At 50.5% G+C, this 25890-nt stretch overlaps 2 protein-coding genes across 6 annotated transcripts in view; both read left to right on the forward strand.

Annotated features, from left to right (window-relative positions):
* MSI1 (musashi RNA binding protein 1) overlaps positions 1–15176 on the forward strand; it is a 31304-nt gene extending 16128 nt beyond the window's left edge. For 3 of the 4 annotated variants that reach the window (XM_063351021.1, XM_063351022.1, XM_063351025.1), the window contains 9 exons: positions 2249–2297; positions 4305–4387; positions 4971–5088; positions 6682–6762; positions 8040–8096; positions 11048–11116; positions 11242–11396; positions 11895–11960; positions 12909–15176. In XM_063351021.1, the coding sequence (XP_063207091.1) occupies positions 2249–2297; positions 4305–4387; positions 4971–5088; positions 6682–6762; positions 8040–8096; positions 11048–11116; positions 11242–11396; positions 11895–11936 (654 nt within the window). In that variant the 3' untranslated portion in view covers positions 11937–11960; positions 12909–15176. The remainder of the gene's footprint in view (positions 1–2248; positions 2298–4304; positions 4388–4970; positions 5089–6681; positions 6763–8039; positions 8097–11047; positions 11117–11241; positions 11397–11894; positions 11961–12908) is intronic. The other variant, XM_063351024.1, reaches the window with a different exon arrangement.
* A 265-nt stretch (positions 15177–15441) lies between these two features.
* Positions 15442–20184, forward strand: PLA2G1B (phospholipase A2 group IB). 2 transcript variants are annotated; one of them, XM_063351116.1, is made up of 6 exons: positions 15442–15494; positions 17361–17478; positions 17973–18196; positions 18275–18434; positions 19190–19317; positions 19957–20184. In XM_063351116.1, the coding sequence occupies exons 3-6, from the start codon at positions 18163–18165 to the stop codon at positions 20076–20078; spliced, it is 444 nt and encodes a 147-aa protein (XP_063207186.1). In that variant the 5' UTR covers positions 15442–15494; positions 17361–17478; positions 17973–18162; the 3' UTR covers positions 20079–20184. The 2 variants fall into 2 exon arrangements, with proteins under 2 accessions (XP_063207186.1, XP_063207187.1); XM_063351117.1 differs by lacking the exon at positions 15442–15494 and having other exon boundaries at positions 17280–17478; positions 18152–18196.
* The last annotated feature ends 5706 nt before the right edge of the window (positions 20185–25890 follow it).

Raw genomic sequence — 25890 nt, forward strand, 5'->3', positions numbered from 1 at the left:
CAGCCTGGCCTTGAACACCTCCAGGGATGGGGATAGATCTATCTATCTATCTTAGATGTAGCTCATGGCAGGAAACAGCTTTCAAATAAAGTATGTTATTGTAAATACACTTTCACAAGATGTTTTGGGGTGCTGGGTAGACACCTGCTCTCAGGATGGAGGAAGGCTGCAGCTCTCCTCTCGGCATAAGGAGTGCAGTTTGGGAGGAAGCGGTTGTACTTCTGTCAGCTCCCAAGTGCTTGAGCACTGTGGGAGTGCCACAGCCGTCGTCTAGCATGTTGCTGCGAGGTGGTTTTGTGTGTGGACGTGTGCTGGGCTCTGCCGCTTGCAGCTGTTCCCGCTTTCCAGGCTCTGCAAAGAAGAGGTTGTTTCTGGGACTGGTCAGACAGAGTAAGTCAGCAGCTGGGCTGTGCTCATCCCCACTGGTTTCTTGTGCCCATCTCTCATCGTGATGGGTTTGTGGGCTCCAGCTACCTGTGTTGAAGTCTTTGGGAATGGCATTGCTGCAGAGTGCTGTTGACACAGCTTTCTCCCAGCGTTTGCTGGGCAGGAGGACAGCTATGTGCCCAGCCTTTCTGCAAACTGGATGGAGGAATGGATCTGACTTAAAAAATGAACAAAACCAGACAGTAAAGCCTCTTGAAACATTTTTAAGCCACACCAGGTTTCCCCCCAGCATGTCACAGTTGTGCTGGCACCGTAAGGGGAAATGGTGCAAGGGCAGGAGGGAGTGGTGATGGGGAATGGCAGCATGATGAACTGTTGTCAGCCCCTAGCTCCTTGGCTGTGTCTTGGGAAGCTGCTGAGGAATTGCTTCGGGTCTGTGTGAAGTCTTACATCCCCTGTGGCTCCGACTGGATGCCTGGTGCGTTTCTCAGGTATTTGTTGACTTGGCCGAGGGAGGCTGAGCTGGGATGGGAAGAGCGCAGAAGTGAGAGCCAGGTTGTCTGTTGTCACCTCTTGCTCTTGTGGGGTGGACGTGTTGGACAAGCCCAAGGGCATCAAAGATGATCTCTGTCTGCTTATGATGGCACTGGAAATGTTAGTGAGGGCTCCTTCCATCCTTGTGGCACTGAGGAGGAGCTGGATGTCCTGCGTTGTCCTGGGGGAGCTGAGCTTGGAGCCCTGTCCCTTCCCTGACTGGGGCTGCAGGCTCTCCATGAGCGAAGTCTGTGGCTGCCTGCGCTGGGATATGAACAATGCTCTGCCCAAACTGGTGGTCTGTTCTGGAGAAGGAGGCGATGCAGGTGCTTCCCAGGGATGAGGCAATGGAGTAATCCTTCCACGGAGTTGGGGGCGCAGGGGCTTGCTTGCTGCTCGGGGAGCGGCTGTCTCGCATGGAGGAGGAGGAGGAGGAAGGCCAGGGCAGCTGCTGGCCGGAGACTGCTGCCGCCTCCCCTGAGCACTTGCACGTCCAGTTTCATAATCGGATTAAGGCAGTGGTATTAGAGAGGAGGGATGGGTCAGTGGGACAGGTTTACACTGGGGCTTACACGGAGGGGATTGAAGTGTATTTTTTAACCCTGCTCGGCCTGACCTGCGGAGTGGTGCAGATGCGCCTCTGGAAGGCAACACCCAGCGGGAAGATGGGGGGGAAAAGTGGCACCAGGCGGTGATGTGCTCGCCGGGGAGGAGAGCAGCCCCAGGCCGGCTGGGGGATGGGATCCGCCCGCCCCTCCCCCCGGGAAGGCAGCCCTGCTCAGGCCTTGCAGTAAATTTGCTCTAATTACAGCCTCCAGCAGTGGGAAACCTCACTTAGAGGAAAGGCTCCTCTGGGGTGGGGGCGGGGGCGCTTCCCAGCTTTCCCAGGCAGGCTCTGTTGTCTGAGGCCTCCGCTTCCCCTGTCACTGGGAGGCCCCTTATTCCTCTCCTCTCTCCAGCTTTGCGTCTCTCCCCCCCTTTAATTCTCCTCTCCTTTGAGGCTGGGATTTGGGAACAATGCCTTCCCTGCTCCTTGCCCCCCGGCTGGAGCCGCAGGCAAACAATCGGGGTCGCTTGCTGCCAGGGGCCGGGCCGAGGGGGCTCAGCACAGCAGCACCTGCCCTGGGCTGGTGGGGGGACTGTGCTGGTTGTGGCAAGGGGACGTGCCTGGTGTGGTAGCTGGTGTGCGTGTATGTGCACACCCCGTTTCCTTCTCAGGGACGGGAGGTCTTGTCATGATCCCCTCTGGTTTGCGGAGAAGCAGCTCTGTGCAAATGCATTGGAGGATGCAACAGCAATAGTCTGATCTGAGCCTTTCTCTTTGCAGGTGGACGACGCGATGTTGATGTTCGACAAGACAACCAACCGACACCGAGGTGAGAGCAGTCTTCTGGCCGTAGGAGAGGGAACTGTGGAGGGTTTGCCTTCTGCCTTGCGTAGGGAGGGGTTAGTATCCCAGCAGCAGGGCATGCGAGTCGCAGCTGCTCTTTATCTTGCCTCCAGTCACCCCATCCTTTTGCATCTGCATCCTTTACCAGCGTCCCTTGCAGCACAGAGGGCTTTTGTCCAGTGCGTTTCCTGTGCTGTAAACTCGCCGAGTTGCAGATATGTGAGAGGAGGCGGCCCCCTCCCCTGCCCGCTTACCTCCGCGGCTCCAGCCCGCAGTGTGTGTCTTACCTTGTCCCAAGTAATCTGAGCTCCGGGAAAGCTGACACGAGAACCTGAAGAGTGCCTGCTTCTCGCCCCTTCCTCGGCCTGGAGCCCGCTTGTGCTCCCAGGTCACCTTTTCTTGCCCGAGTCTTGCCGGTGGAGTCTGGTTAGAGGATGGGAGCAAGGCTGTAATATTTGTGCTATCCAGACCCAGCCCACCCATGGGCGTCCCTGCCTCCAGCTCTCCCGGCGAGTCTTCAGACCTGGTGGCGTGGCAGGGCTCAACACCAGCAAGCATTGCACCCACTCAGAGATTTATTGGCAACAACTTAACCTGCAAACTTAGCTTTGGCGTCTTCCAAATCAGGGCCAGTAACAGCCCTGTGCTGGGCCACTCTTATGTCTGTGTGTTGTTTGAAGCACTTCCAAGCACCTCTGCCGCCCGCTCAGTGAGGGAACACTCCCTTCTGCTCTCTCTATGCTGTGTACCCTTCAGGTTTTTGCTTTTTTCTAAAGCTGGTTGCCCGGCCTAGGATGTTGTTCAAGCTTCATCTTAAAAGGGAAGAGGTGTTAACCCCTGTTCTTCCAAGGGTGCCTCCCAAACACTAGTCAATAAAAGAGTTGTCGGGCATTTCGAAAGGAGCAGGAAGAGCTGCCAGCCCCTGTGTTGGCAGTGTGGGGCTCTGCCCAGGGTGCAGCAGGCCTGGTGGGGGTCTGCTGGGGGTCAGGACTGGTTTTGGCATCAGGATTTTGCTTTTGAACTTCCAGGCCCCTTGCTCGTGGTTATTGAAGTGAATGATTAGAAACTACCTGGGCACAGGCAGACAGAGTTTACGGAGAGACTTTGCTGGCAGGATGGAGAAAAAGTGGGGCTCTGGGCAGCAGATCCCCGTCTGGTTTTCAAAGTTATTTTAAAGCACCATGGAATTGGCCAGTTCTGGAAAGCGGAAAGCTCTGCTTAATCCCATCTTGCTCGTAAGGCAAGCTTAAAAACATCCTCCCACCTACCTCAGTTTTCCGGAAGCGGCTGCGGTCAGCTGAGAGGAGTTTAGCCTGCCCACCCAAGCTGATCTTTGCCAAAACGTAAGCAAAGGGGTTGTGGAGAGAAAGGAGGTGTGAGCATGGGCCAGGGGCCTGGAACACACTGTCCTGTCTTACCCCAGATACTAACCTTACTTTGGTGAAACTCTGCAAATGGCTTTGCTTGTGTATACCTGTCTTGCTCTGTACAACTGCAGTGCTGATATTCGCCTGCTTGTACAAGGCTTTGTGACTGGTGACTGAAGAGGAAACGTGCAGGGTGTTATTGCTGGTGGGGTGCGTTTAGTGAGGATGGTGGTGTCCTGGCAAGCAGCTGTTCATTTCTCCACCGACCCTCTTTGTGTGAGTGTCTGCCAGGATCCTCCCCAGCATTATCAGCCACGTGGTTTGCCTTGCAATTAGCAAAGTTTAAGAAAAAAATACTTGGTTTTGACAGCAGTTGGGTTCAGAGAGGGTAGGAAGCACAGAAAGAGGAGGAAAGGGGAATGTGTAAGGGGATGGTCCTGTTCTTTTTGTGCATAAAAGCAGGATTTGCTGGAGAGGGAAGATGAGTAACAACCGTTTTAGAAAGGGCTGATTGTACAGTCCTAGAAGCCTGTGGCTCCTTCTCTTCTGCCAGTAGAAGGATGTGGGTATCAGGTGCAAACTGCGCAGAGCTCTGACCTGATCAAGGAGTTTTGCCTTTTCTTCAGGGTTTGGGTTTGTCACATTTGAAAGTGAAGACATTGTGGAAAAAGTGTGTGAAATCCACTTCCACGAGATCAACAACAAAATGGTGAGTGTCTGGGGCAGAACCTGGGGGAGAAGGGACACAAGTATGGGACAGAATGGGGCAGTGGCCCAGGGGCAGGGTGTGTGGCACTTGGGTCCTGAAACACTTCCCTCTGCAGTGGAGGATTGGATTGAGTCTTTTCCCCAAAACCACAGCAGCCAGTCTGGGAAAGAAACTTGCAGCGTGAAGGTAAACCAGCACAATACTGAGCTTTTAAGGACAAGAGCTAACATACTTGGAGGTTTTGAAGTTACATGAAACCTCTTGGTGGCCTGGGAGAGGGCAAGTTTTACCTTTCTTCAGAAATGAAGAAAATTAGGCTTTGAGGCCCTGGTGCAGGGCCAGGCAAAGCATCGAGGGCAGCTGCAGGAGGAGAAAAGCAGTGTTTGAGCTCCCCATTGCCTGTAGTGGCTGTGGAGGGAGGGGGAAGGCTGGCAGCAGGCAGGCCAGGGGCAGGGATGGTAGGGAAGGAGAGCGGGACGGGCTGCTGGCGTGGCCACGGCTGGGCAGTGCCTGCAGCCGTGTGCTCTGAGGCACGGCTCCGTGCTGGTGGCAGCCGAGCCTGATCCTTACTTTCTTGTGGCAGGTGGAGTGTAAAAAAGCCCAACCGAAGGAGGTGATGTCCCCAACGGGCTCGGCACGAGGGCGGTCCCGAGTCATGCCTTACGGGATGGATGCCTTCATGCTCGGGATCGGCATGCTGGGTAAGCCCAAGGACACATCTCCTCCCCAGCTCCCGGTCGTGCCAGGCAGCAGCTTAGAGGTTTTATTCCGGGAGCGAGCAGGGTGGCCAAGGGCAGCTCTCCCTGGTGCAAGGCCGGGGCCGCTGGGGGGTAGCCGGGACCTGTTTGCGATCACAACTTGCCCTCTGGTGGCACCTGGAAAAACTGCAAACTTGTCACTGCTGCCCCGCGACAGCAGGAGCTGGCCGGGCGCAGCCATGTGCTGGGCAGCTCTGGCCCTCTGCAACTCCGTTAACCGTCCCGCAGTGCCATAGCATGTAGGCTGTAATGCTTTAACTGCATCGCTGAACCAAGTGTGCAGTAATCTGTGCCCAGGCATCTTCCTCCCACGCTTCTACAGACTTTCTGATGAATTAGTTGATTAAAGAGCCCCTGAGCTTCCAATTGAAACAGTGATCCATATAAATGTCCTCACTGCCATTTAAAGACTACAAAGTGCCCTTAAAGTTCTAGTTAAGCTTTGTCTCACTTTGTTCCCTCCCTCTCAGGGACAGCAAGTATCTGGTATTGCAAGGAAAACTGTACACTTATCATGGGACTGTCTTGTAAGGAGAAATTGGTGACAAGCAGAGTGGGTCTCATGTCTATCCATGTTTCTGAGGCAAATGTCTTCGGATACAAGATTAAAAAAAAGAAAAAAGTCCTCTGTAGCCTCTGCTTCTGGGTCTACAAACCCTCATGCCTGCATCTGAGAGTCAGGCATGATCCTTCCAGCACGCCTGCTGTTCATGGTTTCTCTCCCTCCCTCTGTTCGTTCTAGCCAGGCTTGAGCCAAACCAAGAGCACGCTGTTTGCACAAGATCATCGCTAGTGTTACTGGGCAGGGTGTACCCAGCCTGGCTCTCCTTGCTAAGCCTGCCGAGTAGCAGTTAGTCACTGAACAAAACCCCAAGAAGGTCATTTTTTTCCCCAATGTTTTCACTTGACTTATTGCAGGAAAATAAATCTCCAGCCTGTGGTTCTGGGTTTTGCCTTTTGTAAGCCGTATGAATTTTAAAGCAGCGAGGCTCAAGCTGAGTCACTGGGAAATCCAGGTACCATGTCTTGGGAGATCTCAAATCAAATATTAATCTCTGAGTCAGTGCCCTGTGTTCTCCCAGGCTTGTTCGGTATAGGTGGGCAGCTTCCTGGGGAACAGCAAGAATTGTCTTCCTGCCTGGCGCCAGGAAGAAGCACTGCCTGCATTCGCCAGCACTTCCAGTGCACAAGTGACTCAGATTCAGCCGTTCAAATGCCCCCACCTCCCTGATCTCCTCCTATTTGTAAATCTAGCTGATGCATCAGAAAGCCTTAGTCTGCAGAGCTATGAGTTTCTGGGAAGGAAACCTCCATGCCCTTACATGTTTGGAGTGTGGAAAAAATTAAATGGGCCTGCTAAAACTCTTCTGCAGACTTGCATGTGTGCAGGCTTGGCCCAGCAATTTCCTCGGTTTTCTGCTATTAGTCCTGTTTGTGCTGTCTAACACTAATGGTCACGCTGCTTGTGAGCAGCCGGGCACTGAGGACATGGGCCCTGCAAGCTTGCAGTAACAAAGCCCTTTTCTCTTCCCACAGGTTATCCAGGCTTCCAAGCTGCCACCTACGCGAGTCGAAGTTACACTGGCATTGCACCTGGCTACACTTACCAGTTCCCTGGTGAGTGGTGCTCCCTGCTCGGTTTTTTGGTCTGCCTTCAGGTGATGGGAGTCCCTGGCATGATCCGTGACCCAGGCTCTGCCCCTTTCACCCTTTCCCCTGTTTGGTCTTTCTTTAAATTGGAGACGCATGTGGAAGGGGGAGGGGAGAAGCCCTGGAATAGGTGGGAACAGCCTGTCCTTCATTAGGATTATCCTCACACTCCAGTAGCAGGAAAAGCCCAAGGCTGCTGTGACGCCCTTTATGTTAGCCTCCTCCATAGGGCTGCTGCTGTGACACAGAAGGGCCCCTGCAGCTCTGCCTGTCTCGCTGCCTTTGTGTGTGTCTGTCTCTCTTTACCAGAGTTGCCACTGCTCTGAAAGTAGCACAGGATTTTAAAATGTGGTTTTCCATGGGACAGGGAACTCCTAGGCACCCTGAAATGCAGGCGCCTGCGATACTGTAGTTTGTTCTGAACAGCGCCTGGACCACTCACAGCCTCCAGAAAACATCTGCTGGGACAGTGGGCTGCAGATCCCTCGCAAACTGGGTGGTTTCAAGTTCCCAACCCCGCCATGTGCTCGGAACACGGACTCTGCGATCAATGGCTGGAACCTGCTGTGCCGCAGCTGCTCAGAGCTTTCTGGGGCCTCTTCTTCCTCCCATTCTCTGCGAGGCAAGGGAACGAGGCAGAGCACACTCAGGGGAAAGACTGTCATGCTATTTTCTAGAGAAGTGGCAACTCTGAGCATCCCTTCCTTACTCCATCCCTCAGTGTGATGGTTTATATATGAAGTTTTGATGTTAGGGGCTGGGAATGGGAAATTTCCTCTTTGCCTGAGGTGAGCCCAGGCTGTCTGTGGCTGAAAGTTGTTGTTGCCTCCTAGCTGTCTGGAAGCTCTGTGTGAATCCGATTTATGGGTCTCAGTCATAATGGCTTCAAGTGCCTCGCTGTAAACCCGTGCCCAGATGAGTGTGGCACGTACCGAGCACCCACTGGCATTGCAGCCAAGAGGTCAGATTGGATGGGTCGCAGAGCAGTGCTCCAGGGCAGACCTGAGGCTTGCACTTGCCTTGCCTTCGCCAGATTTATTCTAAGGATAAATGGATCCTTTCAGCCTCCAGGGCAGGAGTCCAGCACCTTTCAGCACCAGTTATAAATTAGTTTAAAGAAGGCACTGGCCTGGTCGCAGTCTGGCTGCAGGCTGCTCCCCCAGCAGACCCCGCTGCCATCTCTCTGCGGGCTCTCCCTCGGGGCGTTTGACGAGTTCCTAAGCTGTCTTGCATTTCGTTTTTAGAGTTCCGTGTAGAGCGGACCCCTCTCCCGAGTGCCCCCGTCCTCCCTGAGCTCACAGGTCAGTCCCGCTCATTTCCTAAACTCACAAGCTGGAAGGGGAGAAGGGGGCTTTGGGCTGTTCCAGTGGTGTTGCTGCTCCACAGCCTGGCGCAGTTAGATGGGAAACATTCCTTATTTCCTCTTCCATCTGTAAGAGCCCCATCCAAAGCTGGGGCTGGAAAGATGGAGAGGCAATCAGAGCCATGTGTATTGCCTCTCAGAAGGGCAATGCAGGTCATACCAAATGAAGGCATGTAATCTTTAGATGGCGTTTCCTGCTGCTTGCCTCGTTTTTAGCTCCTTGCCCCAGGCTGGGTGTAAACCAGATATGGAAAACTGCAGGGAGCAGGGTGACTTCTCAAAGGTCTACAAATGACCTTAACCTGAGCTGCTGCAAGGATGAGATTTGGAGTGCTGGGAGGAGGGAGAGGGTGTGGGGGCACTCCTGGTTATGCTAATCCCATTTCCCTCTGCAGGAGGGGCTGCAGGGAATGCTCTCCCTGCTCCAGGTGGTGCAGCTGCTGAGCTAGTCCCACACAGGCTTCCTGGGCAGAAGTGAGCATGGTGGGACTCTACAAAGTCCTGCAGTGCTTGTAGGGAACTGTGGAATGAAATGGGGGCAGAGGACCATTCTCCAGGGACTAGTCCTGGCTCAGTGTCCTCACAGTGCAAATACCCTCTGGATCCTCAGTCCCTGGATTGTGCGCAGTCTGTTCTCTCTAAGTGATGCTCCTTCTGTCTACTCTCCCTTCCATGGCCATGTTTTCCCCAGCTCTGTCCTGTCCATGGTTTTTGTCGTAGAAAAGCAGCTTTGTGTAACGTCCTGCTCCCCGTGTGCCATCTCATTCCATGGTGTTCCTCCTCTCCACTGCTTCCTTGGCCCCACCTGTTTCAGGGTTTGAATATCTCTGCAGTGGGGGTGTGGAAAAGCTTCCTGAGAAGCTGTCCTGGAATTATCAGTACCAACAGGGAAAGGGCGTTTCTGTGGTACAGAAATGTGTCGATCCTCAGGGAGTCTCCATTCCTGAGGATGCTGAGGTTGGCAGCCCCCACTGAACAAATTGCCCTGAGGAAGGTAGGGGGAGACCAAATCCTAGCTCCCTCTTAATAAAGCCCTTCCCTGACACCATGTACGCAACCGCATCAGCACCTGACCCCCACCTCTGAGCCTTTTGGTTGCCAAGCAAAGGAGATGTAGGTCCAGTTGTTTACTTACATGTATGTTTTTCAGCAAAACCCATAAAATATGTAGAGGAATGTTGGTGACTTGGCAAAAGTGCTTTTCCCTCCCAAGGTCCACCCCTGGCTGCACTGTGCCTTTTCCTAGCGGAGGTGAATCGCCCCGGGGCCTGTCTGTCACCAGCGGCTGGGGTGCACCAGGGCTCTGTACAACAAGAAGTTATTAATGCTGCTGTCCTGGCTGGGTGCCACGTTAGCTTACAGTTCTGAGTGTCTCACTGAAGTACCAGCTGGGGATCGTGGCGTCCTTCCCTTCCCGTTACGCTTACCTACTGTTAAACAGTCGCTGTGCAGCCTCTTGGCTAGGCCAAGAGCTGCGATTCCCATGTATAGGCTGGAGTTGGTCCCGCGAAGGGCAGGGCCCCCTCCATTCCTACAAAGGCCCAGCGAGCTATGCAGTGCTCGAGGGCCCTTGTGCCTTCAAGTGGATGCGCGCGCGTAAATGGGCTGCGCTTCATGGGCTTGGCAAGTGGAACTGAGATGAGGGGATGGCACAAGCAGGGATGATTGCTCCAGCACGCAGGGAGCTAACATGCAGGTGCTTTGTCATCACCGTACAAACCTGGTGTCTCAGGAGACAGACTGCAAAGGCAAGAAGGTTTTTTCCTGAAAGAAGAACTGGAGTCTTTTTGAGAAGACCTGGCCTCCTTTCTCAGTAAAACCACATGTATTCAGCTGTGTGTTAGGGACTTGAAGCAATGATGGGGCAGGAGGGTGGCTGGCAGCAGCCTTTCCTCCCTGGAACAGCATCTTTGGGGGTGATGCGAAGCAGCAACATGCTCACGTTGGCCCAGGGCCTGTAATGAGCGGCTAACCCAGATATAAGCTTCATATGACGTTTGCTTGAAACAGGCTGGTGCCTGCTACTAAATATTCCCTTATAAGCCAGTCTGGGTTTCAGCCTTAACGCGATTGATTTGTTCTGACCTCTTTTTATGGTGCTCTAAACAGAATCACAGTGAATTTCACATTCAAGCATGAAATGCTGACCCAGTCATTTTAAGGGCAAAGAGAAACATGCTGGCTAGATGCCTCCTGCCCTGAGGGCTGGATGCCTGTGGCAGTAGAGTTGGGAATTAGAACTGCTACATATAAATAAAGACTTACTGTTTTAATTAAGCCATTTCTAGTTCCTGCTCCCTAGGTATATGTTTCCCGCTCTTCTACAATGAACGGCAAGGGGTTGAGAAGTTCAGGAGCAAAATTCAGAGTGGGGAGGATAGTACGCCTTGAGAAGAGCAGAGAAATAGGGAGAAAGAAGCTATTAAACTGTTATCCAAGAATATTACCAAGGGACAGAGAGGAGGGGCTGAGCCTGAGGATGCTGAGCTGCCAGCTGCTCCCTGAGCTGCTGCGTTTCTCCACATTTACAGCCAAAATCTGGATCTGTAGTTTTAGATTAACTGCATCTTGCCAGCTAAGTAGCGACAGGATACATCTGAAATTGCCCACTTCTGGTTCAGCTCTTCCACATCGTGCCCTCAGCTGCTCCGGGGTTTGGGCTTAGCAGAGCACGGCTAGTGAGTTCCTCCAAACATTCACGGTGCAAAAGGACATGGATAAATGCAGCGCTGTGCACTCCTCTGTTGTCATCCTTGGGTGTTGTGTGTGATGCACTAAGCTGACACGTTTGTGTGGGCCTGGTATTTTGCAGCGGGGAGTAAAGGCTCCTATTGAGGAGTTTCCCGTGTAGCCACTGTGCCCCTGAGATGCCTCTTCCTTCTTTTCCAGCAATCCCCCTCACCGCGTATGGACCAATGGCGGCAGCAGCGGCTGCAGCAGCCGTGGTGCGAGGGACAGGTAACTGCCACTTTCCTCCCCAGCGCGGTGTCTTGTCACGGAGGTTTGAGATGGACTGCGGGAGGGGGGTGGGACGGGGTTGCATTTTTGGGATCTTCACTCTGTAGTTTTATTGCCTCCTGTAGGTTCCACCCCCAGTCGCACCGGTGGATTTCTGGGCACCACCAGCCCCGGGCCGATGGCAGAGCTTTATGGAGCCGCCAACCAGGATTCAGGGGTCAGCAGTTACATCAGCGCTGCCAGTCCAGCCCCGAGCACCGGCTTCGGCCACAGCCTAGGGGTGAGTGTTCCCTCTCAGGCTCTGCGCAGGGGGAGGAAGATGGAGAGTGGCATGGCCAGGGGAAGGGGCTGCATCTCCACGTGGTGATGGAGGTGAGCAGCGGTGGGTGGCTCCTTCTCAGCCCACGGCCTGCTTTCTGGTAAAGAAATGCCACCTGCTGCAGTATCTGCCATGCCACCACTGAGCCCCAGACTGCAGATAGCCGGCGCAGGATGCAGCAGTTCACTTGGAGCCCGCATCCCTGGGTTCTACTGGCTCTCCCTGGCCACCACTCAAGGTCCCAGTCTCCAGACCTTTCCCTGATTGGGCACAGACTTTCCAAGAGCCCATCTCAGCCCTGACACAGTGTCCTGCAGGGTGATGTGCTCTTTAGACCTGGCACCTCCAACTGAAACCAGCTTTCTCAGCACCTAGGCCACTAACTGAATTTGTTGTGGTAGTAATTCTTCACTTTTATTTTGTTTCCTTAAGAGTGGTGTTTTAACTCTTTCTTTGCAGGGTCCCTTGATTGCAACAGCTTTTACCAATGGGTATCACTGAAGCTGGGGACGAAGGAGGCAGGAGGTAAGAGAGCTTCGAACAGGAACGGGTACTGAGAGGAGTGAAGTTCTGAGCTGGCACCTGCACTTGGGCTCTGGGGAGGAGCTGTGGATGCCGCTGTGAGGTTCGCTGGCCTGACCCACCCTGCAGAGGGTCCTGCGGCCAGCCTGGGGCTCTCTTCTGCACCAGAGGCTTGGCAGATTGGGTTCTTACCTCGCGCTCCCCAGGCTGGGAGTGCTGTGGAGAGATCGCTTAGTGTCTGGGTGCAAAGGGGAAGGAAATGGGAGCACTGACAGAGAAAAGGGCTGCAGGGTTGGCCAGAATCACAGGCTTGGCTCACCTGTGTGGCTGGGGAAGCCTCCTCCATGCAGCTGGTTGTTCTCACTGCTGCTGAGACCAATGTCTCTGGGGAGCGAGGTTTTTCCTCTCCTGCCTGGGAGAAGGACAGAAGGAAAATTTGAGTCTGATCAGTTCCATTTCTGTTCCTTGGATGGGCCTGAGAGGGAATTGGTGGACGGTCTCTGTTTGCTTTGCAAACATGGCTGAAGTTAGCTGGCTTAAAATTAAAAAACCACCCAGCTTTTCAAAAATGAGGGCAAAAGCTTGCAGGGAGCGGTGTCCAGACAGGAGCATGTGGCAGCCTGGCGAGGCTGCACTGAGCTGAGTGCTGGAGAAATGGCTGGACCCCGCCACGTCACAGTTCTCCTGGGGCCAGGAGTGCCACAGGTCGGGGCAGGCAGGCTGCTCAGCGTGTGGGGCCTTGTTTCCCGGGCCTGCGCCTTGCCATTAAAGGTGGAAGCACTTCTGCCATGCCCCGTCGCTGTGCCAGCGAGATGCAGAGCAAGTCAGTGTTGGGGCAAGCTTGGGTATGGAGTATTTCTGTCAGATCGCACCAGAAGGAAGAAAAGCCCAAGAGAGAAGCTGTTGGTTGCTCTAGATCCTGTCGCTTCCCCCCCCTGCTGTGTCCCGCAGATTCCCCAGTGACCTAACCGAGGACAGCGGCTGGAGGATCTGGTGAGCCTCGGGGGATGAGCCAAGGTTACCTTTTTCTTGAATCAAACTGCACACTGCCGGCTGGCTGCCAGGCTCCTGCCGCCCTGCCCCGATCTCTCCCTTTGACCAGACCACACTGGACTGAACCCGAGGAGATCATCTCGCTTTCTTACTAACCACCGACGGTTTACGCTTCCCCCCTCCCTGCCCCCAGCCCACCGATTCTTCTTTTATTTATTTTATTAGCTGTTAGTTTTATTTTTTTATTTTATTTTTTTATCTTTTTTTTGGGGCTACCCCTTCTTTTTGTTGTTTGCTCTTTCCTGAGCTAGTAGACATATTTTATGAATTGGCTTTGTGATTGTGTTAGGTAGTTTTTATTGAGGAGTATTTTTATTTGGCTTTGAAACTGTTTTGAATATTTTCAACTCTGTTGTTGTTGTCGTCAGTGTTTTTAAAGCACGGTATGTAACAAGAATGCAGTTCTGAAGGGAAGAAAGAGACACAGAGAGAGCAAAGGCTGAGAGGAACTGATGTATTTCTATTTTTTTTAAAGAAACTGTTTTTAATTGTTTCTGTTTTGTAAATGTGAGGCTTTGAAAAGTGTGAAACTTCAAGGATCCGAAAACGTTGGACATCGCTATGGAACAAAACAAATGTATATTTTGCTAAGTGAAAACACTATCCTTACAGCTGAAAGAATTTTTTTTTCCTAGGTTTAGTTTTACGTGGGGTTTTCTTTTTCCTCCTGTATAATATGTAAATATCGCGAGCTGAACCTGGCTGCTGCCTGCAGCCTGGCTCCAAGGAGCAGCTCCAGGTCCTGGACTTGGTGCCGCAGTGTGAGCAATACTCTCCAGCAGAATCCTGACAGGACTCCGTTCTTTTTTTGTACACCTTTTACTGTAAGATTTTAAGACCTCTGATGAGATGAAAGGGGGGGTGGGGTGGGGGCGGGGGTGAAACGTACCGGCCATCGGCTGTTTTGCTGAGCGGGTTAAAGCTGCTTCCAATCGCTCGATGTACAGACTCCATCACTGGGCTCCGTAGTGCCAGCCTCTGGTTTGGCTTTAGGTAAAAGGGCTTTACCGCCATTGCTTGTCTTGGTTACTTTGAAAGGAATTCACTCTCCAAACACTATCGCTCGCGTCAAGATTTCCTGGGAAAGGGGATCCTCCTCTGGAGGCGAGGGTAACGGAAGGGGTGTCGGCCAGGGCCAGGGGGAGATTTGGGTGGTTGTTCTCAGAAGGGCAGGGCGCTGGGTTGGGGAGTCATTAACGGGGGAGAAAAGCATTAGGGTGGTGATTTGGGGGCGGGTTAAGGGCTTCTCAGGGATTATATGAATTATAGAATTGCAGCTTCCCGTTTGCTTTACTCTGTGTTCTGAAGACTGTGGGAATTTGTCTGTTAGTCCTGTGGGGGGGTGATCTGGTCCCTTCTCCAGAACCTGCCGGGGCTTCCCCTGGCATGGTCCCGGCCGCTGCTGACGAGCCCTCTGCCAGGGGAGGCCTCCAGCAGGACAACACGGGGCAGGTTTGGGTCTGGATTTCAGTGAACCAAAGACCTTGTTAAGGGGGGTGATTAAGCCTTTTATTAAGATGCAGCCAAACTCTTTTCCCAGGGAAATAACAGCTTCATCTTAAGTTTTAAAAATCATTCCCTCTCTTCCCCCAAACTGAGCCCCTGTGAAGGAGAGGGGCGTTCAGAACAGGACTGGGAGGGCCACAGGGCCCTTCTTCTCTTCCATCCCTCCCCCGTCTGCCGGAGCTTGTCCTGACCTGGGCGATGCGTTTGGAGAGTTCTGTTTAGGTAAGAGGGTACTTAACAGATCAGTACTGAAAACACAAAGCAATAATTTTTGTTACTGAGACAAGAGTCTGTATGTCTGTTTTTTTAAATATTTCCTAATTAAAGAAGAGCTGCATTTTATTGGGTTTATTTTTATTCTATATACTTCAAATTTGGGTCTGCGGACAGCGCTTTCCTCCCTCTTGGTATATGCGCTGAACTGCTTCCGTGCCCCCTCCAGACATCCAAGGCCAGCTGTGCTGCTGCTGGGCTGTGATTCACTCTCTGGCCAGTGCTGCCACTGCCTGGAGCCTGGGGCTCCGGTTTCAGGGTGGGCATTTTTTTTAAAAGAAATAAAGCTGTGTTTTTAAGCCAGTAAGTTATTACACTCCAATGTTTGTTCTCTCCACACCTGTAACCCTTTTTCCAGATTTCAGTTTTAAATTCCTAATAAATTATTTGAAAACTGTCCTTTTCCGTCTTTATTTGGGGGTGGGAGATTTTCAAATGGAGATTTCAGGTGAACTTGGACGTGGCAGGAGTTGCAGCCTGCCTTTAGGATAAAAGCCCCAGGCAGGGGCTCTGTGTTCTGCTCCCAGACTTTGTCGATGGCCCAGTTTATAATGTGAGGCAGATCCGGTTTTAACAGACATCGTGTCTCTTCTCTATGTTACAGAGGTTTTGTGTAGATATCTTTGTTCAAGAAAGGAGCACATAGTGAGGTGCTCAGATGCTGTGGATTCAGTGACTATGGTGGACCAAGGAGGCTAGATCTAAGTAAGTAAAATGTGGAGACGGGAAGGAAAGAAAAGTCTGTAACAGACAACACTACAAGAGAAAGGGGAATTCTAACAGTGTGAAATAGTTGGAAACCCTGTGCGGCAGTTGTTAATTATAGAGAATTCTTAAAAATAATCCAAGGCTCAAGCCTGTAAGTTTAGGAACCAGTTTTTATGATTTGAAAAACACATGACAATTTACTGTCATTTAGAAAATTATTCTATCACCCGATGACTCCTCCTCACCTGGGAAGGGGAATCAGGGAAATACAAGGAAACACACAGGTTGAAATATAAATAGATTTAATAGGATAAGGCTAAATAACAATAATACTAAAGAACCAGTATTGATCCCGATACCAGTATAAAATATACCAGAATTATACTCAGCCCATTCTATCAGCAGGAAGCCGTGCGCTCCCAGCAGTGACAGCCAATGTGGGACACTGCGAGTGCTGCGGCTTCGAGAGGAAGGGAAGGGCTCGGGGCTCCGGTTCTGGGGCAAGAAGTTCTCAGGATGGCAGCCATCAAGGGAGAGAAACTCCTTAGCAAACTTTCTAATTTATATTCAATGTGCCGTTCATGGTATGAAATAATCCTTTTGGCAGCTTGGGTCAAGTGCCTGGGTCTCGCTCCTCATCCCTGCACCTGGCAAGCTCGAAACACTGAGACCTTGAAACCCACATACCATAGCTGGCTATAAATTAAATATTTTCACAAATTCAGATATTAGGGCCTTCTAAAAGTGCAGTTTTCCCAAGCATTAGAAGATAAATTAGTCCTGTGTCACTCAAACCAGGACACCAGTTGTAAGTTGGGATGTTCTCTACTGAGGACCAGCGGCTTTCTGTGCAGCACAGGTTGGGGGAAACCAAAAATAGCATTGGTGGAAAAATCTTTACCCAGATGGGATTTTTCTCATGAATCACTCTTGTAATGCCCACATGCTCCCTTTCCCACACCTGGTGACCCTCTTGTTGAATTAAAATGTATGAAATCCAAGATATGACGGTATTTTTTACTTGTGACTTTAAAAGGCCACTTTATTGGAAATTTTCCTAGCAACATCAATAATAAATCTGATGTTGATAAGTGAGGAAAAAGGAACCACAGAGTCTTAAGGTTCACAGGTAGGAGAACAGAGAAATAATGAAAAAAGGGTACACGTGGCCAAAGAAGCAAAGGAGAAAGAACATTTAAATTGATATTGAAGGGAAAGCCAGCAGACCGATCTGTGGGCAAAAGATTAGGTCCTTGTTTCTGAACTAACTGTGGTACAGACTATCCTTGACATCAGCCTTTGATGTTTGTTCAATGTTCTCACTCAGGACACGAGAATCTTGAATCTGTAACTCAGCATCTGTTTGGCTTTAGCTCACCTGTGAGTAGGGAATCCTGGACAATCAGAGAGCTCGTGAGAGATCAAAAAAGTTGGAATGGTTCTGGTTGTTCAACAGTATGTCTGCCTTTAGCCAGATGTCCTATGGCTGTGGCAACATCCTCTGGATGCTGTGGGCACCCTGGCATAGTCTCAGTCTGTCACAGAAACATGCATTTGTGCCTACTGAAGGGTACTGAGCCCCAACCTCATGAATAAGTACTCATATATTAGGCTGTTGCCAAAAGGTGGGCTTTGCATCTTCCCCTGCTCTTAAAAAACGAAGGCTTGTCGCTTTAGAAATAAATGCAGGCTCTCACTATCAAGCGAGCAGTCTGGGATGTATATCTTGAGTGTGTAAAAATGCCAAGCCTGTAGCCCCGACAGCGTTAGAGCCTCTGGGGTCTCAACACAAGCGCAGTGCTTTGGACTTGCCCCTGGCTGACTCCAGGAAGCTTTTTCTTACCCATTTTATCTTATTTCAAGGTTCCCAACTTGCCTCATGCCTTGGCACAGAGAACCAAAGGGCCTAACTGGTTCTGCTTTGGTGCTGGAGAAAGAGAAACAGAGAAACGGCTGTCTCTGCGCTGCTGAAGTCTGCTGTGTATGTCGAAACTTCCAAGCCCAGTTCATTTCCAGCGTCCCTTAAGGTCATGTGAAAACAGACACTATTCCTTGTTTAAGCCAGATACAGAGGCGTTCCAGGTCGCTTGGCTCCTTTTTTGTGCCTAGTAGTACCTATTCCTCCTATGTGGTTCCAAAGTGAAAAACAGCTTGAATTTTTTTCAGTTCAGCTCATGCCAAATGGCCACTTGGGAAGAGGGGGTGACCTGTACTTTAGTCTCTGAATTAGGCCAGGAGAATCCATGGAGAGGTACAGAATTAATCATAAGAGGGATACCATAAAAAGAGGATGTCAGTACTAGAAGGATTTCCAATTGGAAAATTGCTAGCAATTTGTAACGCAACTACCACACTGCTGCTATTTTTCAGTAGAGGGCCCTTAAAAACGTCCAGATCTTTCCTGCTGGCTTCTAATATTAAAAGAATTTAAAAGCAAAAATCTAGAGAGCAAATATTTGTCTTCCTGGCTTTCAGAGATTTAACTCCACTGGCCTTCAACTGGTGATGTCACAACCTGCTGCCCACACAGCCTCTGATGGAAGAAGTCTGCATTTAGTAACATAAATACTGCCTTGTTTACCTCATACCCATGTCAAGGTGAGCTTGTTGTATAAAGAGCTGCATTTTCTTCAGCATCAGTGTCTCTCTCTCAGGTCCTCCAAGGATGAAGTCCCTGGCCCTGCTTTTCCTGCTGTCTGGTGCGTAGGTGGCAGCCCCCCGGCACCCCCTGGACTGGTAACACCATGCCTACCTCTAACCTTCATGTCTTTTCTCAGTGGGCGCAGCCTGCGCTGCTGTCTCCCCCCGGGCCGTGTGGGAATTTCGCAGCATGCTCAAATGCACCATCCCGGGCAGCCATCCTCTGCTGGACTTTGGGGACTACGGCTGCTACTGTGGCTTGGGAGGCCAGGGGACGCCAGTGGACGAGCTTGACAGGTTTATGACTCTGCTTTTACAAACCTCTTTCCTTGCCTGTGCTTTCAGGGTTCTGTCACGCCAGCTACGTCTCAGCTGGCCCTGCCTGTAACTATTCATAAAACTCTCCGGCTGCTGTGAATTAAGCTTTCTCTCAAAGACCAATTGAAGGAAAATAGCATGTGTACTATCACACCTTGATGCCTTATTACTAAGATGAAATATAATCCCAACAACTCAGTTTTCTCTCCTGTGGCAGTCAGACTGTGCTCATTCCAGCATGGTTTTTTGCAGCAGTGCTGTGCTGGCAGCCCAGACGCAGCTCTGAGAGCGCACTGCCCAGTGCACGACCATCAACACGTGCAGGGCTGAGCTGCAAAATGCTAAGAGGTGACTGTAGTTTAGAGATGACACAAGACTGACAGCCAAGACGCAGTGAATTGTGTCAGCCATTACTTGTCAGCTACCGGGCACTGATGGGGTGCGTAGGGTAAATTCTGGCTTTGGCTTTCCCTGTGCCCAATGGACAACTCTGTGAAGATGCTCCAGCAGGTACACATGTACCAGACACCTCTTGGACCATTAGCTGGCAGAACCGTGTCCCTTTGCGGTCCTTTGTCCTTTATGTATGCCCTCTTATCACTGGTTATCTCTTTTTTTTTTGTTGTTTTTTGTTCAGTGCTTTGTCAAAGCAATACTAGAACATTTGTGTGTCTTACAGGTCAGCTGAGTTTGCATTTCTGGTATTTTCTGACCTTTTCCTCCTTGTTTCCCAGGTGCTGTCAAGTACATGATAACTGCTACTCTCAGGCAAAGAAACTTGATTCATGCAGATTCCTCATAGACAACCCCTACACAAAGACATACAGCTTCAGCTGCTCCCCTGGGCAGATTAAGTGTCAGAGTACGTCCGCTTCCACGTCACTACGCTTCAAACATTACTTCAGTCTCTCTTCCGCCAGAACGGGGCTGTGTCACACTGGGTGCTGCTGTGGCAGGAAGGCACAGCCCAAGTCCCTGCTGGGGGGCTGGTTATCAGAAACGGGGCACCTCACATGAGCAGCGGAGGGAATATTCTCCATATAGCACACAATTCAAAGTTTATGGAAGATATATGGTATCAGAGTACGTAGGGAAGCCTGTTCCCTCTTCAGGGGATTGTGTCCCTGTGGTACTTTTCTGGGAGTCCCTTTAATGGCAGTGTTGCAGAGAGAGCAAGAGTATCCCAGAGAGCAGTATGCTGGACAGCTTATGCAGGACATCTCCAAGGTAATGGTAGAGCTTTTATAGGGCTCTCGGTTGGAGACAAATAGCAGATAGGCTGTCAAACAGAACTCCAGGGAAAGAAGGAAAGAAGGCAGGAGGCTGCTGGGCCGGTGCACACAGCTTTGGGGCCAGAGGGTTAGTGGGGAGAAGCATGTACACCCCCCAAAGAACAGCAGCAGTGAAATGGTGATACCCTGGCAGCACAAACACCTGCCTGAGTCACTGCCATGCCTGGTGAAGGAGCTGAGGGTCTGACTGCTGCTGCTCTCTCCTCCAGGCACTAACAACGAGTGTGAGATGTTCATCTGCAACTGCGACCGCACTGCCGCCATGTGCTTCGCCAAGGCACCCTACAACCCCGAGTACGTCAAGCTGGACACCAAGAAATACTGCAACTAGACCTAGACCTAGACCTAGTCCTAGTCCTCGTCCTCCTCCCGCCCCTCTGGGCGGCAACAATCCCGCGGCGGCCCGTTACCAATAAACGCCTTACAACAACCCAACACCTCCCGCCTCCTCCCTGCGCCGTGCTGAGGGAAATGGCGGGCGGGCGCTGAGGGGAGGCCCCGCCCCCTCCTCCAACGGACCTTTGTGGCGCGCGCGGCGCCTCCGCGTTCTTTGATTGGCCCCGGGAAGCGGCGGGGGCGGGGCCGGCGGCAGGTGCGGGGCGGCCCCACCCTCTCCCCTCAGGGCGCTGCGGGTTGAAAGCGCTGCGAGGCCTCTGGATCCTCGCTGGGTCTCCTCAGGGCCGCTCTCCCGGTGAGCAGGCACGGCTTCTCCGGCTGCCCCTCTTGTGGGTGTGTATCCCTCGGGTGTGGTGTTGTGAGGGGCTTGAGCCATTTGTCTGGCAGTTTGCTGCTCTGAGAGACTCATGTATGCTTACCCTGGGGAGGCCTTCACCTGCCTAGCGCTGGTCCTGGTCCAGAGCTGTAGGGGAAGAGTTAATGTTGGCCTGGAAGTCAGGGGAGGGCAGGGAGCCCCTCTGAGGGACAGTGTCTGCCCCAGTTTTCCTGACCTGACAAGGTCCTGATCTGAAACTTCCACACAGACTTGGTGATATCACGGTACAGAGGCAATTTTACTGGCAGAGGTGCTCCGGAGCATGTTGGTGAGCTCTTGTGGCAGCAGCTGCTTGCGTCCCTGTTTGCTGACAGGGTAGGAGTAAGGCCCTGGTTCATCACCAGAAAATGGCCCTTTTGCCTCCACCAGCGGGAGGAGAGCATACAGCTGGCCCTGTCATCTTTGATCAGGTACAGGTGGAGGTCTTGGATGGGTTTGATAATGAGTACCCCCTCAGTGTATCATTTTGCAAGCTGATTTCCTTAGAGGACTTTAAGGAGCAGTCTTTGTCCTGCACTCAGCAATACCTGCATGAACTGTACTCAAACACGGAGCAGAACCCAAGGATCTGCACGAGGGCTCTGAGAAAGCAGAAACAGATGGAGAAGGAAGAAGCTGGTTTGATATCTTATTTGAAGGTACTTGCAATGCCTTCTTAGTGAAGGTCACTGGATCTTTGAGGGTGTTAGGATGATAATGAGATAGGATGGTGAATTGCTTTTATTAAAAAAAAAAAAAAAAAAAAAAGGCTGTGCGTATCTCAGTTGAATACTCCACCTTAAGGCAGATTGAGTCCTAGTTTTGTAGCAGTATTCATTGCTTATTTCTCCTTGGGTGTTTGTGTACATGAATTTTCTGGAAACATTGACCTCTTGGGGTCCTCCGCAGAAATCCTGAGGATCCTGGAGGCACCCCCATCATACTGCTAAGATGAGTCATTCCTAGGGCTAGAAGTGCAAGATGAGGTCTCCTGTGCTCACACACTAGCTCTGATTCTGAAATTATCGTTTGTAGAGTAGTAAAGGTTCTAAGTAAATGTAAACGTTACTGAAATCCCTTTGTAGTGGTAAATGATAAATCCCAGTGTGGAGAAAAAAGTAAAATACCATTACTATCTAGAAGAAACACTGTACTTTTGAGCTATATCATCACAAGCAGGGAAGAGGGCTGGGGTGCAGTTGGAAACGTTTCAGAAACTGTTGGTATAAATTTTCCCTGTAGTAGGAACTCTCTAGATTTGAGGTGAGTAGTATGTGTGCTCCTGGCATCCAGCATTTGGGGCATGCTAGCATGCCCTACATAAACTCAGTGGATAGATGAAGGCACCAATTTGTCCCATATCTGTCTTACTCCATACAGATATTTATAAACCTGCACTTATGTTTGGTCCCTTGATCATGCTTCTCATTTATATGCTGCTTTGGTTGTGCAAAAGACCTATCAGTAGATTTAAACAGCCCCTGAGTGAGCCCATGTGTAGGGGATCTTCCCACTTAATGTAAAGTGGCAGGTCCTAGGCAATGGCAGAGGCAGGGAGAGTTGAAGGGGGTGTGCTGTTGCAAAGCTGCTCTTTAGGGCTTTGAGGAACATTGTGGAGTTTAAGAGCGGGCCAGTGATTGTTTGAACTGACTTACTGACAGCTTATGAGGAGTACAAAGACTACGTGAAGACTTTCTGCTATGCCAGTCTGTATTTCTGTTCCAAGACCAGAAACAGAGTACCTGAAATACAAGGAATCCCTGTGCTCAGCAACCGTGGGAGCTCTGAAGCCTTACACAACGCTGCAGCCATTGCAGCAGGTGTGTGAGATGCTGGCGGGATGGTGGCTTTGTGGGCTTATGTTGCAGAAGTGAAGTATCAGCGTCTTGTCTTATCTTTTTTCTATTGTTGAGGCCAAGATTTTTCAGGCTGTGCAGGGCGAGCAGAATTACTCTAACTATATGGGCATTGCAGAGATGAAAGTACTCCAGCTGAGCCAAGACATGCAGAGAGCAAACAACTATGCTTGTGGTAATGACCCCGTTTCAGTTTCCATTTGGGCCTGGAGAGCAATACTAGACACTTGTACTGTTGCTTTTCCTCTCAGACTCAGCTTTTCTTCTTCTCTGCCACGGTCTAGTTAGTGATGCAGAAAAGTGCAGAATCTGGTAAATGGGTATCTTTCCGTAGTGGAAAGGGAGAGGACAGGGGGCTGCACGCAGAATTGCAGATATCGTCTGTATCTGGAATAGTGTTTTTAAACCCCAGCTGGCTTGTCTCTGCCTTTCACCTTCCTAAAGCAGTTTTGTTCCTGATCATTCAGCAAAGATCTCGGGGAGAATAGTGATACTGTTTATCTACCATCTCTTTCATGCTTTTTCTCAGTAGAGCCCAGAATACAAAAAGGTGTGGGCCATAGCATTATGTCTATTACATTATGGAATACAGATGCAGAGAGGCGAAGTGACTTTCTGAATGTCACAGTGTGACTTCTGGATTGATCAAAGGACTGAGAATTCACTCTGGTCTCATCCTTCCAAGCCTAGTGCTCTGTCCCCTGGGCAACACTACCAAAGTTTTCCTCTTTGCTTTGAATCTGCTGTGTGCCTTTTGGCTGTCCTGTTGCCTCTGGGGCTTGCTGTCCCAGAAAATAAGAGACACGCACATAGAATATGCATCTTTTGGAGCAGAAATGTTTGTTAGAATAGACAGGGGAACGTTTCTGAGTAATTAATATCCAGCATTTCGAAAGCACCTTTTACTGCCAGTGTGTTCCACAAACAAGATACAGAAACAACACATCCAGTGAAGGGTAACGCAAACCCTTCCCACTTAATCAAAAATATTACTTTGACTTTCTTTTCAGAGCGAGAGCTTACTGCTGTTGAAGTTGGTATCAAAACTCCCTTAAGTTAGGAGAGGAACCAAGGTCCCTATTTGATATTTGCTGCTCTGGCTCCAAGATGAATGCCTGATTTTTGGTTTCCAGGCCATATAGTGGGTATATATAGGCCTGTACAGAAGTTAGACAATTATTCCTATTCACCACTGTTTCTGCAATTTGGTGTCACTGAGTGCAAGGCCCTTACGGAGCAGTAAATCAGATCCTGTGTGATTCGTATGCCAGTTGTTGCAGATCTGCTTTTCCCCGCTTCTCTCTGCAAACTGTTGAAGGTCCCTCCCCATTCCCTCGGCTGGCCCAGCTCCTGTGGTGCGCATCTCGGACACCGCCTGCGTGCCCCGATGTGAGGAACTGCACTACTTATGCTGTGTGTGCAACACCAAAAACCTCCTGCAGCCCACCAAGCTGTAGTTTGGGAACAGCCAACCCTGCTAGACGCAGAGAAGTTTGCAATGTACAGAAATCCTGCAAAGCCAGTCACTCTGCTCTGCTGGCATCAGCTGAAATAACCAGCTGTTAGAGAGCGAGCTCCACAGACTCCGCTGTGCATTGGGTCAGCACGGCTGGGCCTTCTGGTGGGGTGCTAAGATTCTTGCTGTTGGCGTAGGAATGGGGACCCATACATGTCTCTTGCCCAGTTTTATTGTGGAGAGTGGTCCTTGGAAAGTCAGAGACAGTATGGAGATCTGAACAAAGCTCAATATTTTTTTTTCGTGGTAATTTTGAGAGATAGTTTATTAAGGACTGGAAGACAAAAACTTTACCCAGCTTGTCTCTGACATTTTCAGTGATTTTTATGGACTGTGGGTAGACTGCTCATGGCTAGTACAACATGCCTGGCAGAACTCGCTCCCAGAGTCAGACACTGCTTTGCCACCTGGAGAGAAAAGAGCAGGTTCAATACCACTGTATACAAATACAGTGTTTCTGCTCTGGCTGTTTGTACAACAGTTATTTGCAGTACAAAGGACAGCATGCAATTTATCCTAGCTTAATAGACAGGAGAGGTGTTTTTAAGATAATGTGAAGAGAACTGAATACAGGTGGAGAGTGTTCCAAGTGAGGGAGCAGAGGTGATGGCTTGCAACAGTGTGTACAAGAATGGGTCTTGAACCTGACTTCCTAGATGTGAGGGCCTGCTGAGCAAATGCTTAGATGCTCGCCTGCCTGTGCCCCATTGAGCTGAACTGCATACTTCTGTTTAGAAAGAATGTAAGTACTCCGTTGATTTAATTGCTTTGTCATGCTTTCTTACCTCTTTGAACTGCTGTTGTCTCTTGGCAGTGAGGATGAGGTGAATTCGTAGGCTATTTTTTCCCTGTGCTTTAGCCTGTGATTAGCACATGCTTCCCTCGCACCATATCTGCATGGGAAGGTGAGCAAAAGGCTGCTAAAAGGGACTTCTGCTCCATTCCCCAATACACCAAGTAGTAGTGTTGCTGCAGCAACCTGTAGGGCAACTGCTGCTGACTCCAGTTCTTCTGCATCCCCACAGTATGTGCCATAAAAGGAGGGCATGGCCTTCTCTGTCCATTATGGGTAGCTATACCTCCTTCCCTATAAAGTGGCTGAGATGATTCATCTGCTAAATGCTGCATGCAAGCACTGTCTTGTTTTTCTAACTGTAAAGTAGTGGTATTGTGGGTTTGGTAACAGCTTAACAGTATTTAGTAGACTACTTCAGCAGAGGCTTAAGTGTATTAGGACAAGCTGGAGAGGGAAGGGCTGTGTAGCATTACTGGCTTCGGGTCTCTGGAGGGTGCTGGTGGGAGGAATGGTTCAGCCCAGGCCTTTCTGAAATGCCCTCTCTGCCTTGCTAGCTGCTCCCAAATGCTGCTCGCCATGGTAACTGCCAGTGTGAATTGCAGAAGGAGCTCAGGGAAAGCACCAGAAAGGTGGCTGGCATTCTGTGGTCTTTTTTAGAAGGTATTTTCCCAGATCAACTGTTTTGCTGCTGGATACAGTATCGTATGTCCCTCTCTTTTATCACCACCTGAGCAGAAACCACTTGCTGCAAGTTTCTATAGGAAAAACATACTTACTTGCTTTGCAAGACATCTGATTTATCTTCCATTTTGCAGGGCATCACTAAAACTTACTTCCTGGATTTTCTTGGGGTGGTTTTCATGAGCCACGAGGTCTATGTTTCATCACCCCCTTTAAAACAAGCTTTCCTCTTTGATCAGCTCTTCACAGCTCCAAATTTCCCTCTGACTGAAAGGGCCAATCACCATAAATCTGGCAGAGCTTTAGGAATTGTCTTCAACCCATTTGGCAGTGTGCAGCTCAATAAATGGAGGTTGTTATTCCCCTTCATACTAAGCTGTGAAAACGCATTAAAAAAGCATTTGCTTCTTGTCTCAGCCTCAGTGCTGTTTTCCCCAAGCAACAAAGACTCATCTTAGTGAGAAGGCAGCCTTCATCCCACTTGTGTGATAATCTCAATTTCCCAAGGATCCTCCAGCTTTCCTTACCTGCAAGGCACAGCTT

The sequence above is a fragment of the Chroicocephalus ridibundus genome, chromosome 13, assembly GCF_963924245.1.
Source record: "Chroicocephalus ridibundus chromosome 13, bChrRid1.1, whole genome shotgun sequence".
Classification (NCBI taxonomy): domain Eukaryota; kingdom Metazoa; phylum Chordata; class Aves; order Charadriiformes; family Laridae; genus Chroicocephalus; species Chroicocephalus ridibundus.

Bases quoted from the DNA above. Each gene is read 5' to 3' on its own strand.
- PLA2G1B (XM_063351116.1), top strand. From the start codon at position 18,163: ATGAAGTCCCTGGCCCTGCTTTTCCTGCTGTCTG. The intron at 18,435-19,189 runs GTTTATGACTCT...CTTGTTTCCCAG, and splicing joins CCAGTGGACGAGCTTGACAG to GTGCTGTCAAGTACATGATA. The intron at 19,318-19,956 runs GTACGTCCGCTT...TCTCTCCTCCAG, and splicing joins TGGGCAGATTAAGTGTCAGA to GCACTAACAACGAGTGTGAG.